This window comes from Leguminivora glycinivorella, chromosome 2 (genome assembly GCF_023078275.1).
Source record: "Leguminivora glycinivorella isolate SPB_JAAS2020 chromosome 2, LegGlyc_1.1, whole genome shotgun sequence".
NCBI classification, from domain to species: domain Eukaryota; kingdom Metazoa; phylum Arthropoda; class Insecta; order Lepidoptera; family Tortricidae; genus Leguminivora; species Leguminivora glycinivorella.
The window spans coordinates 25,230,390-25,246,513 of NC_062972.1; the positions used below are offsets into that span (position 1 = coordinate 25,230,390).

The following is a 16,124-nucleotide window of genomic DNA, read 5'->3' on the forward strand; positions in this document are numbered from 1 at the left end:
CGAATTATTCAAATAAACGGAAACAATAAATATATGTTATCTTTAAAAATGCACAAAAGACATTTTTATTCACATAGAATTAGCCTTAAACATGTTTTAACCGGTTCTCAGTTTCTCACGTCTTAACAAGTTTATTGAAAGTATGCATTCTCTTAAACAATACACAAGTCATACAAAATAATAATAGACATAGGTAAGTAAATTATTCAAAGAAGGTACAATAAATAAAGCAATTAAGCAAAAACGCAACTTCACAAAATTACCGAGGTTTATTCAGATACAAAACATTGAAATATATGTAAAAAAAAAAGTTTGATAAGATGGGAAATTAACTTTTATTAAGACGTAATCAAAAAATTGACTTATTAATCATATGTACAAATTTGGTAATACAACAAAGAGATGTATGATAGAAATAGGTATAAGATATCATAAATATTCGAGAAAAAGAAAGATACGCTAGATAGGATCGTTAAGTTTAGGTATTTGGATAAACTTAAATGTAACTCAGAAGTTCTTAAGTTAAAACGTAATTATAATACATTTCATAAATACCTACATTTATAGAAATAAAAGTAAAAGTAGGTGAAACTCAGTTAGGTTTCATAAAGGTAAGTCTAGACTACTTAGGTTAACTAAGAGTAGGTTTTAATTAAATTTGGTTAGGTTACGAATGGAAAAGTTAGGTATTTTAATTAGGTTAGGTTAGGTTAGAATCGCAATCCATATGATCACAAAGTTATACTAAAAATAATTATAAAATACCTATCAGTATGACACACAAGGAAAAGGTGTGCATGACACTGCCAGGTAGCTGGGTAGGGTAACAATGGTCTAGCGCCGAGTCCAGATCGAACAATAGAAAGGGTCGGTAATCCTTTTGTGACCGTCGTGCACAAGGTGTATTGTGTAAAGAACGTATTCTGTAAATACTAGAAGGAGGCTTCTGAGAGCGTCGAGACCCAGCGCAATGAATCTAAATGGGGGCTATTAGTTTTTTTTTTTTTTTTTTTTTTTTTTTTTTTTTTTTTTTTTTTTTTAGGTTCAGTAAGGCCATGGATGGGCGGTGGTGGGGTCCTGGGAGCAGGCCCCAGACCCGGGTCCGTATCGGGGGCCCCGTTACCAGCCCGGGTCTGGGGCCTACTCCCAGGACCCCACCACCGCCCATCCATGGTCTTGCTAAACCTAAAAAAAAAAAAAAAAAAAAAAAGTAATAGCCCCCCATTTAGATTCATTGCGCTGGGTCCCGACGCTCTCAGAAGCCTCCTTCTAGTATTTACAGAATACGTTCTTTACACAATACACCTTGTGCACGACGGTTACAAAAGGATTACCGACCCTTTCTATTGTTCGATCTGGACTCTGCGCTAGACCATTGTTACCCTACCCAGCTACCTGGCAGTGTCATGCACACCTTTTCCTTGTGTGTCATACTGATAGGTATTTTATAATTAATTTTTAGTATAACTTTGTGATCATATGGATTGCGATTCTAACCTAACCTAACCTAATTAAAATACCTAACTTTTCCATTCGTAACCTAACCAAATTTAATTAAAACCTACTCTTAGTTAACCAAAGTAGTCTAGACTTACCTTTATGAAACCTAACTGAGTTTCACCTACTTTTACTTTATTTCTATAAATGTAGGTATTTATGAAATGTATTATAATTACGTTTTAACTTAAGAACTTCTGAGTTACATTTAAGTTTATCCAAATACCTAAACTTAACGATCCTATCTAGCGTATCTTTCTTTTTCTCGAATATTTATGATATCTTATACCTATTTCTATCATACATCTCTTTGTTGTATTACCAAATTTGTACATATGATTAATAAGTCAATTTTATTGATTACGTCTTAAAATAAAAGTTACTTTCCCATCTTATCAAACTTTTTTTACATATATTTCAATGTTTTGTATCTGAATAAACCTCGATAATTTTGTGAAGTTGCATTTTTGCTTAATTGCTTTATTTATTGTACCTTCTTTGAATAATTTACTTACCTATGTCTATTATTATTTTGTATGACTTGTGTATTGTTTAAGAGAATGCATACTTTCAATAAACTTGTTAAGACGTGAGAAACTGAGAACCGGTTAAAACATGTTTAAGGCTAATTCTATGTGAATAAAAATGTCTTTTGTGCATTTTTAAAGATAACATATATTTATTGTTTCCGTTTATTTGAATAATTCGGGTTTTGGGTAAAGAGATCCTTCGACGAACATGTCAAGGCATGATACTTTGTATTCATATTTAACAAAGAGCATTAACTGGTGTAAACATGTTTTAGACTAACGCACCGGTAATTCTTGTGACTTGAATTTTTTATTGTAACAACTTAGTTGCTTTATTATAGATGTTTATTGTATTGTAAAATGACAAAAAGTTTATTGTTTGCGTTCAGGTATAAGATGAACTGGTTGAAACAAGATTTATGGTACGTTCCCCTGCTCTCTACCATATTACGAGTATAAAAGCCAAAGAGAGTCGAGGCTGAATAAGTATTCCTGTAGAGGCAGCCTTCTGTACCAGAGCTCCTTGTATCTAGTGTGGTATATAGAGAAGTGGTGTGCGTTCAAAAGTGAAGTGTTTATAGACAGATCCAACAATGGACGTGAGATTTAAGTTTATCCAAATACCTAAACTTAACGATCCTATCTAGCGTATCTTTCTTTTTCTCGAATATTTATGATATCTTATACCTATTTCTATCATACATCTCTTTGTTGTATTACCAAATTTGTACATATGATTAATAAGTCAATTTTTTGATTACGTCTTAATAAAAGTTAATTTCCCATCTTATCAAACTTTTTTTTTTACATATATTTCAATGTTTTGTATCTGAATAAACCTCGGTAATTTTGTGAAGTTGCGTTTTTGCTTAATTGCTTTATTTATTGTACCTTCTTTGAATAATTTACTTACCTATGTCTATTATTATTTTGTATGACTTGTGTATTGTTTAAGAGAATGCATACTTTCAATAAACTTGTTAAGACGTGAGAAACTGAGAACCGGTTAAAACATGTTTAAGGCTAATTCTATGTGAATAAAAATGTCTTTTGTGCATTTTTAAAGATAACATATATTTATTGTTTCCGTTTATTTGAATAATTCGGGTTTTGGGTAAAGAGATCCTTCGACGAACATGTCAAGGCATGATACTTTGTATTCATATTTAACAAAGAGCATTAACTGGTGTAAACATGTTTTAGACTAACGCACCGGTAATTCTTGTGACTTGAATTTTTTATTGTAACAACTTAGTTGCTTTATTATAGATGTTTATTGTATTGTAAAATGACAAAAAGTTTATTGTTTGCGTTCAGGTATAAGATGAACTGGTTGAAACAAGATTTATGGTACGTTCCCCTGCTCTCTACCATATTACGAGTATAAAAGCCAAAGAGAGTCGAGGCTGAATAAGTATTCCTGTAGAGGCAGCCTTCTGTACCAGAGCTCCTTGTATCTAGTGTGGTATATAGAGAAGTGGTGTGCGTTCAAAAGTGAAGTGTTTATAGACAGATCCAACAATGGACGTGAGTATGTTTTTAATTACTGTATCCTAGATAGAGCTTGTGTGTACTGTGTTTATTTATTTCTCTTCTGTTGTTTGTATTTAATCCACAATATTGTAAACAGTGTATTAATTATTGTTTTATATTGTTTCAGTTCTCTGAAAATACATTCAAGAACTATTACTACCCTGAAAATAAAGATGAATCAAGCGATGAAGAAGGTACAGCTGGTTTCAAAGTAAAACAGATCCTCGCAAAGAAACGTTCAGGAAATGATATCGATAGCTTTTTCGAACGTCCTAAAAAGCAGAGTAAGATCCTGAAACGGTCTTCGATTGTAAGCAAAAGTTCGGAGGACGGTGTTGCAAACTTATCATCGGGGCAAGACGACGGAGCATATGCATCCCATTTTATTAAAATTGAGATTTATGATGCACAAAAAATTAAAAAAATACCACCCATGGAACAATGGAAGCACGCGGACATCAGATTAAAATATTTTGCGTTGGAAGATGATGCAGAACTACAAAGTACGCGAAATATTATATATAACATTACAAAACAATTAGCTTCTAAGGATAGTTGTGTGAAATATTTTATAGACAATAAGAAACCGTGATATTTATAATTGTTAATGATAGTAGTAATCTTAAGTTATAGTGTTTAGGTATTCTTATCTTTCCTTATAGTAACTTGAATTCATTTTCCTTGTAAGAGATTCTTTTAAAATGTTTTGTAATTTCCGTATGTCATAAAACAATAAAAATGTTAAGAAATAAATAATATAATAGCTTGAGAAATTCGAAAAGTAACATTTTTAAATTGTATACAAAAGTATTAAGAGATAACAATAGCTTTTGTTATCTTTCCTAGTTACGAGTTAAGTAGCTCCATTTTTCTTTGTAAAAGATTATTTTGTATTATACCCAATTACAACACGTTATAATTAGGTGAATCCCTGGTGTTATCTTTCCTGTTAATGAGTAAAGACCATTTCGCTGTAAAAGATTATCTTGCATTGTATCGCAATACAACACGTTTTAATTTTGATAATTTTTATATGGAAAGTATTGCCAAACTGTTTATGACTTAAGTAAATTTCCTTGTAAGATATTCTTTTACATTGTTTCATGTTCCAAACAAAATAAATATGAACTAAAATTGTATCAAATGTCTGTAGTTTTATTAAGGTTACTATGTGAGGCTTAAAAATAAAAAAACCTTATTACCAATACACGTATTTTTATTTATTTCACAAAAAAGGTCTTAAACATATTTCGTAATACTAGATCATTACATAAAGAATTATCAGAAAACAAGTTAAGCATATGTTTCATAGATTTTCCATGAAACTTAAAATACAAATAAACTAAACAATATTCACCACAAACAGAAGTGAAATGGTTTTGAAGTGATTTATTATTGTAAAACCACCGTCTCGTATTTCTATCTAGAAATGACTTATGATAACCAGAAGGTTTCCTGCCAAAGGAGTCAAAATATTCACCTACACCATTTACATCAATGTGTATAGCAACCCAGTGGGAACCCGGTTTTGAATCAGGGTCCAAATTACTGACAATAAAGGTAGGTAGATTAACCCGAATAGGTATTTTGTTGGCAGCAAAAACATTTGAATTAAACAATGGGTTTAGTTTCCTCATACAAAATTGAATTTCTTTAGTATCCATAGTTAAGTAACATATACAAATTATTGATGATCATGCAAACAATAATGAATTCCAAATAAAATAAATTAAAGAGAACGGGGTATTTATATGTTTCTTAACTATTGTAATCTACAGATACATCACGATTTTTATTTATTTCAATTATATTATCAAATTCTGCATACACAATACAATTAATGGTACTAGTTAGAGCGGAATCAAAACGTACTTCTATCCGAACGCTACCATGTCTAACAAGATTCCAGTGTGAAGTTGAATTAGCAGATAAATCAGGAGTTAAATCAAAACACAATAAACAATAACCTTGACCAAAATCTGTTCTGCTTATTCCATTACCCTCGTTATGGAAATGAATACCAGTTCCAGAAAATAGAGTGTGATATGCTGCTGCTATTGTACCAGAACTAAATGAAGGTTGTAATGTTTTAGAAGGAACTTCATGACCATCTACGAACAAACTAAATGAATTCATATTATAATGTTGAAAATTAAACGGATTTAATGCTAAATTACCATTAAAACCTGAATTTGATATAAATCCAATAATACATCTTTTAGGAATTTGTCCGAGAAATATATTATCTAATGTTTTACCCTGAACCCCCGTCGGTATTGTGAGAACCTTAACTTCTGCCCTCGTAATGGGGTACTTCGCAGTTGTTGTGGCTAATACTTTTTGATGGGCTAACAAAACACTAGGATTGATTCTCGTTCTCCTTACAATGAGGCTGGCATCCATTATTTGTACTTTGAATTTTTTATCTTGGTGGCAAATAAGATTGAATGATTCTTTTGAGCGAACTAACTTAATACGTAGTTCTACACCATTTATTAAGAATTTCTCTTGATTAAATATATCACCATGTAAATGACCAATCATTTCTACTTCCTTACTCTCCTTGATAAATTCCAGCCTTTTGTTAAACCCTTTGTTGTTAACGTCAACAGTATCCATATAGCCCGGCGTATCTTCATACCACAATCCACAAGTAAGATGAGTTGTTTTGGCTGCTGGTCCGTAGTTGAGAAGATTTTCCATATAAGCACGGTAGGCATATGTATTGTTTGGTGGTGATATGAGTTTTTGATTTAAATATACATCAAGTTGATTAAAAAGAGAATGTAACCAGTTATTGGTGGGCCCAACTGCAGCATCTGCTTTTAATTTAGTACCATCTTGGTTCAACACTTTAGCAGTAATGTGTATCATTGTGTGTGATAGATCTATGTAGTCATCACCTGATCCAGGTACTTGAAATTCGATTGGACCGTCATCGCTTAAAGATGAAATTGGTTTATAATGAATCCACTGTCCGCTTTCAATGCTTGTTTGAGTTGATGGAAGGGCAAATATATCTAATTCAGATTTCGCACACTCACATGAATGATTATGTAAAAATGACATTATTTAGTTTGAAAATATATCGTTATTTATATCTTTTTTATTTTTTTTACTTCCTCTTCGTCGCGATGCTTTTAGAGCAATGAGCGGTTCCCTTCTTTTATTGGACATTTTATACCCAGATCCTGACATAAGGGAATCAATTTTTTCATCGGCCTTTCTTTTCAGGTTTGCACTTGCTTCCTTGAATCGTGATCGTATGGAACTGTCTATAGGGCGAGCATTTACCATATCAGATAAGAGTCCAACTCCTGCTCCTAAAGTTTCTTTTCCAATGGTTCTTAAACCACTAGATAATAAAGGGAGTACGGATCTAAATAGTCCTCCCAAAAAACTGCCTATACCATGTCCTCTTTGATATGGAACTCCCTTATAGACAATTCCTACACCAGAGCCGGCTTGGTGTGAATAATAATGTTCGTAAGGACAAGAGGTTGATGATCTGTTATACATCATTTTACACGTTGAAAGTGTAGTTTCACGCAAGAAGACCCAAATTGAAATGGTACTCTGACACCGGTTGTTGTTCTTATATCTATTTCAATTGTATCAAACTCTCTTCGTAAAACTGGTACATAGTGAGCAGGTGAGAAAATATGTGTTTTATAAGCTCCATAAATGAACTTAGTTGGATCTAAAGGTATTATTCTAAGTAACGATGTTATAACATCTCCAACTACTTGTGGATGAATGATATCTGTATAAACAAATATTTGAGATGGTAAACCTAAATATAAATTTGCTGGGTTTTTTCCCAATGTGATTTGTTTAAAATTTGTTCTTGGTTTAAAACCCATTTGAAGACTTAGTATTGGGGTTGTTATGATAGAAGTGATATCTTTATTTGATGTTGTTACTCCTATCATTTTTGTTAGTTCATCATAACGAAATTTAACATTATTTTTTAACTGAGGGTTTTCATTAAACGCTTGAAGAAAGTGATCTATATTATCGTAAGTAGTGGCTGGTATCTATATAATATAAAGCTACAACCCGACTGACATTTTTCAAAAAATAGCCAGAAGGGGGATTTGAAGGTGGCAGTGTTTGGTGTTGTCGTATAGAGTTTGGTCCTGCGACCCCGGATAGATCAGACCGTCGGTCTACCGGTTCCGGTTAAAAAAATGTTGGACGGCCTGGCCAAACGGCTGGACTTAGCCGGGGAGTGTTCGACCAAATGTCATAGAGGACCCTGGGCAGTTTTTGACGCCGCCATTTTTTTTTCAAAATGGCCGACTTTTTTTTTTGACGATTTTTCAAGTTTGTCGTAGAGAGCTCAAATTTTGGTCATAGAATCTCCAAGCGGCCTTGATTCGAATGAAATAAAAAAAATTTGAAAAATGCTACAAATGTGGGAAAACTGGCCACTTTTATTTTGTATGGCAACTTTTAAACCGTAAGAGATAGCCGGGGGATGCTCGACCAAATGTCATACAGGTATCCGAGTAGAAAACAGTTGCATTAAAAAAAATTCAAAATGGCCGACTTTTTTTTTTGAAAAATTTCAAAATGGTCCTAGCGCGCTGAGATTTGGCACACGGGTGGAAGGTGGCCCCAAGATTTATATTCAAAAAGAAAATTTTGAAAAATTCAAAATGGCGGCCTTTGAGGGCTAATTGAAATTTGAGTGGAGGTTTTTCTTTTAATTACCATAGCTCCGTAACGGAACAAAGAAGTGAAAAGTGCTCAAACAAATGTTATACAGTCACCCGAGGTCCATCGAATGGCATTAAAAAAAAATCAAAATGGCCGACTTTTTTTTTTGAAAAATTTCAAAATGGTCCGAGCGCGCTGAAATTTTGCACACGGATAGACAGCCTCCCCAAGATTAGTATACAAAAAGAAAATTTTGAAAAATTCAAAATGGCGCCCTTTGAAGGCCAATTGAAATTTGTATGGAGGTCCTTTTTTTAAATCCCCATAGCTCCGTAACGGTAGGGAAAAGGTTAATAGTGCTTGAACTAATGTTGTACAGTTATCTGAGGTCCATCGAATGGCATTTACAAAATTTCAAAATGGCCGACTTTGAAATTTTTTTTTTTTTATTTTCGGTCCGAGCGCGTTCAAATTTGGCACGTGGTAAGAACGGGGGCCAAAAATAGAAATGAGGAAAAAAAATTTGGAAAAGTCAAAAACGGTGGCGAGAGGGGACAAAGTCAAATTTCCCTACCAGTTTGTATGGAGGTTTTTTTTTAAATCCCCATAGCTCCGTAACGGTAGGAAAAAGGTTAATAGTGCTTAAACTAATGTTGTACAGTTATCTGAGGTCCATCGAATGGCATTTACAAAATTTCAAAATGGCCGACTTTAAAATTTTTTTTTTTTTTTTTTTTTTCGGTCCGAGCGCGTTCAAATTTGGCACGTGGTAAGAGCGGGGCCAAAAATAGAAATGAGAAAAAAAAATTTTTGGAAAAGTCAAAAACGGCGGCGAGAGGGGACAAAGTCAAATTTCCCTACCAGCCTGAGGGAGCGTTCTACAGCCCGACGGTCATTGCTCCGGTCCAAGTTCCGAGCTGCGTACAGACAGTGCTCCCAAGCAAGAAAATGTAAGTAAAAGTGTCTAAAAAGCGACGCGGCGGGCCGGAGGTCCAACTTCCCTACAAATCCTACAATCCCCACAGTAACTACGCGGAGGGCCGAAGGCCCGGAGCGTGTCTGACAGGCTCCCAAGTACGCGAAGGCCGCAGGCCGAGCTGCGGGCAGAGTGCTCCCAAGCACGCGAAGGCCGCAGGCCGAGCTGCGTGCAGACTGTGCTCCCAAGAAAACAATAACAAAAAGTATCTAAATAAGCGAAGCGGCGGGCCAAAGGCCCGACGCGTAGCTTCGAAACCCAGCGAAGGCCGAAGGCCGAGCTCCGCGTAGGGCCGAAGGCCCGGAGCGTCCCTGATCGGCTCGCCGGCGGACCGGGAAGTTGGAGTTTAAACACGACCCAATAGTAATATTGGGTCGTATTTAAGCTCCAACTTACCTACAAAAATCTCACAGTAACTACGCGGAGCGTGCCTGAGAGGCTTCCAAGCACGCGAAGGCCGCAGGCCGAGCTGCGGGCAGAGTGCTCCCAAGCACGCGAAGGCCGCAGGCCGAGCTGCGTACAGACTGTGCTCCCAAGCAGAACGATAATCAAAGTGTCTAAAAAGCGACGCGGCGGGCCGAAGGCCCGACGCGGAGCTTCGAAACGAAACCCAGCGAAGGCCGAAGGCCGAGCTCCGCGTAGGGCCGAAGGCCCGGAGCGTCCCTGATCGGCTCTCTGGCGGACCGGGAAGTTGGAGCTTAAACACGACCCAATAGTAAAAGTGTCTTAGAGAAGCGAAACGACGGGCCGGAGGCCGCAGGCCGCAGGCCCGTCGTGAGCTTCTCAAGACACTTTTACTATTGGATCGTGTTTAAGCTCCAACTTCCCTACAACCCCCACAGTAACTACGCGGAGGGCCGAAGGCCCGGAGCGTGTCTGACAGGCTCCCAAGCACGCGAAGGCCGCAGGCCGAGCTGCGGGCAGAGTGCTCCCAAGCACGCGAAGGCCGCAGGCCGAGCTGCGTACAGACTGTGCTCCCAAGCAAAACAATAACAAAAAGTATCTTACAAGCGAAGCGGCGGGCCGAAGGCCCGACGCGGAGCTTCGAAACCCAGCGAAGGCCGAAGGCCGAGCTCCGCGTAGGGCCGAAGGCCCGGAGCGTCCCTGATCGGCTCGCCAGCGGACCGGGAAGTTGGAGCTTAAACACGACCCAATAGTAAAAGTGGCTTAGAGAAGCGAAACGACGGGCCGGAGGCCGCAGGCCGTAGGCCCGTCGTGAGCTTCTCAAGACACTTTTACTATTGGGTCGTGTTTAAGCTCCAACTTCCCTACAACCCCCACAGTAACTACGCGGAGGGCCGAAGGCCCGGAGCGTGTCTGACAGGCTCCCAAGCACGCGAGGCCGCAGGCCGAGCTGCGGGCAGAGAGTGCTCCCAAGCACGCAAAGGCTAAAGCAAAAAAGCAAACAAGCAAAGCAATAAATCAAACAAGCAAAGCACAAAAACTAAAAGCAAAAGCATAAGCAAAGCACAAAAACAAAAAAGCAAAGCACAAAAACAAAAAGCACAAAAACAAAAAAGAACACCGCGGGGCCCTCGGGCCCCGCGCACCTTTAAAAAACTAGTCTATATAATATAAAGCTACAACCCGACTGACATTTTTCAAAAAATAGGCAGAAGGGGGATTTGAAGGTGGCAGTGTTTGCTGTGGTCGTATAGAGTTTGGTCCTGCGACCCCGGATGGATCAGACCGTCGGTCTACCGGTTCCGGGTAAAAAAATGTCGGACGGCCTGGCCAAACGGCTCGAGTTAGCCGGGGAGTGTTCGACCAAATGTCATAGAGGACCCTGGGCAGTTTTTGACGCCGCCATTTTTTTTTCAAAATGGCCGACTTTTTTTTTGACGATTTTTCAAGTTTGTCGTAGAGAGCTCAAATTTTGGTCATAGAATCTCCAAGCGGCCTCGATTCGAATGAAATAAAAAAAAATTGAAAAATGCTACAAATGTGGGAAAACTGGCCACTTTTATTTTGTATGGCAACTTTTAAACCGTAAGAGATAGCCGGGGGGTGCTCGACCAAATGTCATACAGGTATCCGAGTAGAAAAAAGTTGCATTAAAAAAAAATCAAAATGGCCGACTTTTTTTTTTGAAAATTTTCAAAATGGTCCTAGCGCGCTGAGATTTGGCACACGGGTGGAAGGTGGCTCCAAGATTTATATTCAAAAAGAAAATTTTGAAAAATTCAAAATGGCGGCCTTTGAGGGCTAATTGAAATTTGAGTGGAGGTTTTTCTTTTAATTACGATAGCTCCGTAACGGTACAAAGAAGTGAAAAGTGCTCAAACAAATGTTATACAGTCACCCGAGGTCCATCGAATGGCATTAAAAAAAAATCAAAATGGCCGACTTTTTTTTTTGAAAAATTTCAAAATGGTCCGAGCGCGCTGAAATTTTGCACACGGGTAGACAGCCACCCCAAGATTAGTATACAAAAAGAAAATTTTGAAAAATTCAAAATGGCGCCCTTTGAAGGCCAATTGAAATTTGTATGGAGGTCCTTTTTTTAAATCCCCATAGCTCCGTAACGGTAGGGAAAAGGTTAATAGTGCTTGAACTAATGTTGTACAGTTATCTGAGGTCCATCGAATGGCATTTACAAAATTTCAAAATGGCCGACTTTGAAATTTTTATTTTTATTTTCGGTCCGAGCGCGTTCAAATTTGGCACGTGGTAACAACGGGGGCCAAAAATAGAAATGAGAAAAAAAAAATTTGGAAAAGTCAAAAACGGTGGCGAGAGGGGACAAAGTCAAATTTCCCTACCAGTTTGTATGGAGGTTTTTTTTTAAATCCCCATAGCTCCGTAACCGTAGGAAAAAGGTTAATAGTGCTTAAACTAATGTTGTACAGTTATCTGAGGTCCATCGAATGGCATTTACAAAATTTCAAAATGGCCGACTTTGAAATTTTTTTTTTTTATTTTCGGTCCGAGCGCGTTCAAATTTGGCACGTGGTAAGAGCGGGGGCCAAAAATAGAAATGAGAAAAAAAAATTTTTGGAAAAGTCAAAAACGGCGGCGAGAGGGGACAAAGTCAAATTTCCCTACCAGCCTGAGGGAGCGTTCTACAGCCCGACGATCATTGCTCCGGTCCAAGTTCCGAGCTGCGTACAGACAGTGCTCCCAAGCAAGAAAATATAAGTAAAAGTGTCTAAAAAGCGACGCGGCGGGCCGGAGGCCGCAGGCCGGAGGTCCAACTTCCCTACAAATCCTTCAATCCCCACAGTAACTACGCGGAGGGCCGAAGGCCCGGAGCGTGTCTGACAGGCTCCCAAGTACGCGAAGGCCGCAGGCCGAGCTGCGGGCAGAGTGCTCCCAAGCACGCGAAGGCCGCAGGCCGAGCTGCGTGCAGACTGTGCTCCCAAGAAAACAATAACAAAAAGTATCTAAATAAGCGAAGCGGCGGGCCAAAGGCCCGACGCGGAGCTTCGAAACCCAGCGAAGGCCGAAGGCCGAGCTCTGCTCCGCGTAGGGCCGAAGGCCCGGAGCGTCCCTGATCGGCTCGCCGGCGGACCGGGAAGTTGGAGCTTAAACACGACCCAATAGTAAAAGTGTCTTAGAGAAGCGAAACGACGGGCCGGAGGCCGCAGGCCGTAGGCCCGTCGTGAGCTTCTCAAGACACTTTTACTATTGGGTCGTGTTTAAGCTCCAACTTCCCTACAACCCCCACAGTAACTACGCGGAGGGCCGAAGGCCCGGAGCGTGTCTGAGAGGCTCCCAAGCACGCGAAGGCCGCAGGCCGAGCTGTGGGCAGAGTGCTCCCAAGCACGCGAAGGCCGCAGGCCGAGCTGCGTACAGACTGTGCTCCCAAGCAAAACAATAACAAAAAGTATCTTAACAAGCGAAGCGGCGGGCCGAAGGCCCGACGCGGAGCTTCGATACCCAGCGAAGGCCGAAGGCCGAGCTCCGCGTAGGGCCGAAGGCCCGGAGCGTCCCTGATCGGCTCGCCGGCGGACCGGGAAGTTGGGGCTTAAACACGACCCAATAGTAAAAGGGTCTTAGAGAAGCGAAACGACGGGCCGGAGGCCGCAGGCCGCAGGCCCGTCGTGAGCTTCTCAAGACACTTTTACTATTGGGTCGTGTTTAAGCTCCAACTTCCCTACAACCCCCACAGTAACTACGCGGAGGGCCGAAGGCCCGGAGCGTGTCTGAGAGGCTCCCAAGCACGCGAAGGCCGCAGGCCGAGCTGTGGGCAGAGTGCTCCCAAGCACGCGAAGGCCGCAGGCCGAGCTGCGTACAGACTGTGCTCCCAAGCAAAACAATAACAAAAAGTATCTTAACAAGCGAAGCGGCGGGCCGAAGGCCCGACGCGGAGCTTCGATACCCAGCGAAGGCCGAAGGCCGAGCTCCGCGTAGGGCCGAAGGCCCGGAGCGTCCCTGATCGGCTCGCCGGCGGACCGGGAAGTTGGGGCTTAAACACGACCCAATAGTAAAAGGGTCTTAGAGAAGCGAAACGACGGGCCGGAGGCCGCAGGCCGCAGGCCCGTCGTGAGCTTCTCAAGACACTTTTACTATTGGGTCGTGTTTAAGCTCCAACTTCCCTACAACCCCCACAGTAACTACGCGGAGGGCCGAAGGCCCGGAGCGTGTCTGAGAGGCTCCCAAGCACGCGAAGGCCGCAGGCCGAGCTGCGGGCAGAGTGCTCCCAAGCACGCGAAGGCCGCAGGCCGAGCTGCGTACAGACTGTGCTCTCAAGCAAAACAATAACAAAAAGTATCTTAACAAGCGAAGCGGCGGGCCGGAGGCCCGACGCAGAGCTTCGAAACATAGCGAAGGCCGAAGGCCGAGCTCCGCGTAGGGCCGAAGGCCCGGAGCGTCCCTGATCGACTCGCCGGCGGACCGGGAAGTTGGAGCTTAAACACGACCCAATAGTAAAAGTGTCTTAGAGAAGCGAAACGACGGGCCGGAGGCCGCAGGCCGCAGGCCCGTCGTGAGCTTCTCAAGACACTTTTACTATTGGGTCGTGTTTAAGCTCCAACTTCCCTACAACCCCCACAGTAACTACGCGGAGGGCCGAAGGCCCGGAGCGTGACTTACAGGCTCCCAAGCACGCGAGGCCGCAGGCCGAGCTGCGGGCAGAGAGTGCTCCCAAGCACGCAAAGGCTAAAGCAAAGAAGCATAGCTCAAAAACAAAAAGCATAAGCATAGCTCAAAAACAAAAAGCAAAAGCAAAAAACAAATAAGCAAAGCACAAAAGCCCAAAAAGAACACCGCGGGGCCCTCGGGCCCCGCGCACCTTTAAAAAACTAGTATGAGTTTTTATATCCACAATTTTTGAAGTCTTGTCAGCAGGTGAAAACACTTTTTTCTTTAAATAAATTATGTTTTCATGCTCTTGTACATTATACATAGAACAAGGGTATTGAAATTCCACCAAACCAACTACCCATTCTCCATCCAATTTAATGGTCTTTGGTAATTTTGTTAAAAAATGTGCAGTCGTATTATCTGTGTAATAATCGGATGAACTATTACTTAACAAAGTTAAATAAAAGCTATTATCACTCATATTTTCTTTAAGCTTGATTCAGGTATCCAAGAATTAAATTTATTAGGATAACCTTGCCACTTCACTAGTATTTCCTTTCTGCCAGCAACTCGACATGAACGTAATATTTTATCTATTTTATACTCGTTGGAGGGGAGGTAAGTTACTTTTTGTATTTCTTTTGAATAAAACGTTCCAATTATGCGTTCGCCTTCCAAATCCCTTAGTGTATAAACAATCCGAGGAGATCTTTTAATAATTGAATTAATTATAAATATTTCATCACTCCAATTACTTTCGTAACCTTTTTGAAATATGTGTTTGTATTTAGTGATTCTAACATGATCTCCTACGTTTAGTTTTGCAGTTTCTGGTGAGCTTTGTCTATTTGTCCAGATGATAAATTAGCCACGCCTTCTGGCGAACTTTTGCTTACATTCGAAGACCGTTTCAAGGTTTTACACTGCTTTTTAGGTCGTTCAAAGAAGCTGTCAATATTATTTCCAGGACGTTTCTTTGCGAGGGCTTGCTTAACTTTGAAACCAGCTGTACCTTCCTCATCGGTTGAATCACCCTGATTTTCCGGGTAGTAATAGTTCTTGAAAGTATTTTCAGAGAACTGAAACAATGAAAGACAATATTTTAAACACTATTAACAATTCTATTAATTAAATACAAAGAACACTAGACGAAACAATATTATAAAAAGGCAATATGGGTTACAGTAATTTAAAAAGAAAAACATACTCACGTCCATTGTTGTATCTGTCTATAAACACTTCACTTTTGAACGCACACTCCACTTCTCTATATACCACACTAGATACAAGGAGCTCTGGTACAGAAGGCTGCCTCTACAGGAATACTTATTCAGCCTCGACTCTCTTTGGCTTTTATACTCGTAATATGGTAGAGAGCAGGGGAACGTACCATAAATCTTGTTTCAACCAGTTCATCTTATACCTGAACGCAAACAATAAACTTTTTGTCATTTTACAATACAATAAACATCTATAATAAAGCAACTAAGTTGTTACAATAATAAATTCAAGTCACAAGAATTACCGGTGCGTTAGTCTAAAACATGTTTACACCAGTTAATGCTCTTTGTTAAATATGAATAGAAAGTATCATGCCTTGACATGTTCGTCGAAGGATCTCTTTACCCAAAACCCGAATTATTCAAATAAGCGGAAACAATAAATATATATTATCTTTAAAAATGCACAAAAGACATTTTTATTCACATAGAATTAGCCTTAAACATGTTTTAACCGGTTCTCAGTTTCTCACGTCGTAACAAGTTTATTGAAAGTATGCATTCTCTTAAACAATACACAAGTCATAAAAAATAATAATAGACATAGGTAAGTAAATTATTCAAAGAAGGTACAATAAATAAAGCAATTAAGCAAAAACGCAACTTCACAAAATTACCGAG

At 39.9% G+C, this 16,124-nt stretch overlaps 2 protein-coding genes across 2 annotated transcripts in view; both read left to right on the plus strand.

Annotated features, from left to right (window-relative positions):
- The window catches only part of LOC125239032, a 54,380-nt gene that overhangs the window by 21,536 nt on the left and 16,720 nt on the right, over window positions 1–16,124 (plus strand). The window lies entirely within an intron of this gene.
- LOC125242389 lies at window positions 2,589–4,697 on the plus strand. Its single transcript, XM_048151193.1, has 2 exons — window positions 2,589–2,626; window positions 3,688–4,697. The coding sequence occupies exons 1-2, from the start codon at window positions 2,621–2,623 to the stop codon at window positions 4,150–4,152; spliced, it is 471 nt and encodes a 156-aa protein (XP_048007150.1). The 5' UTR covers window positions 2,589–2,620; the 3' UTR covers window positions 4,153–4,697.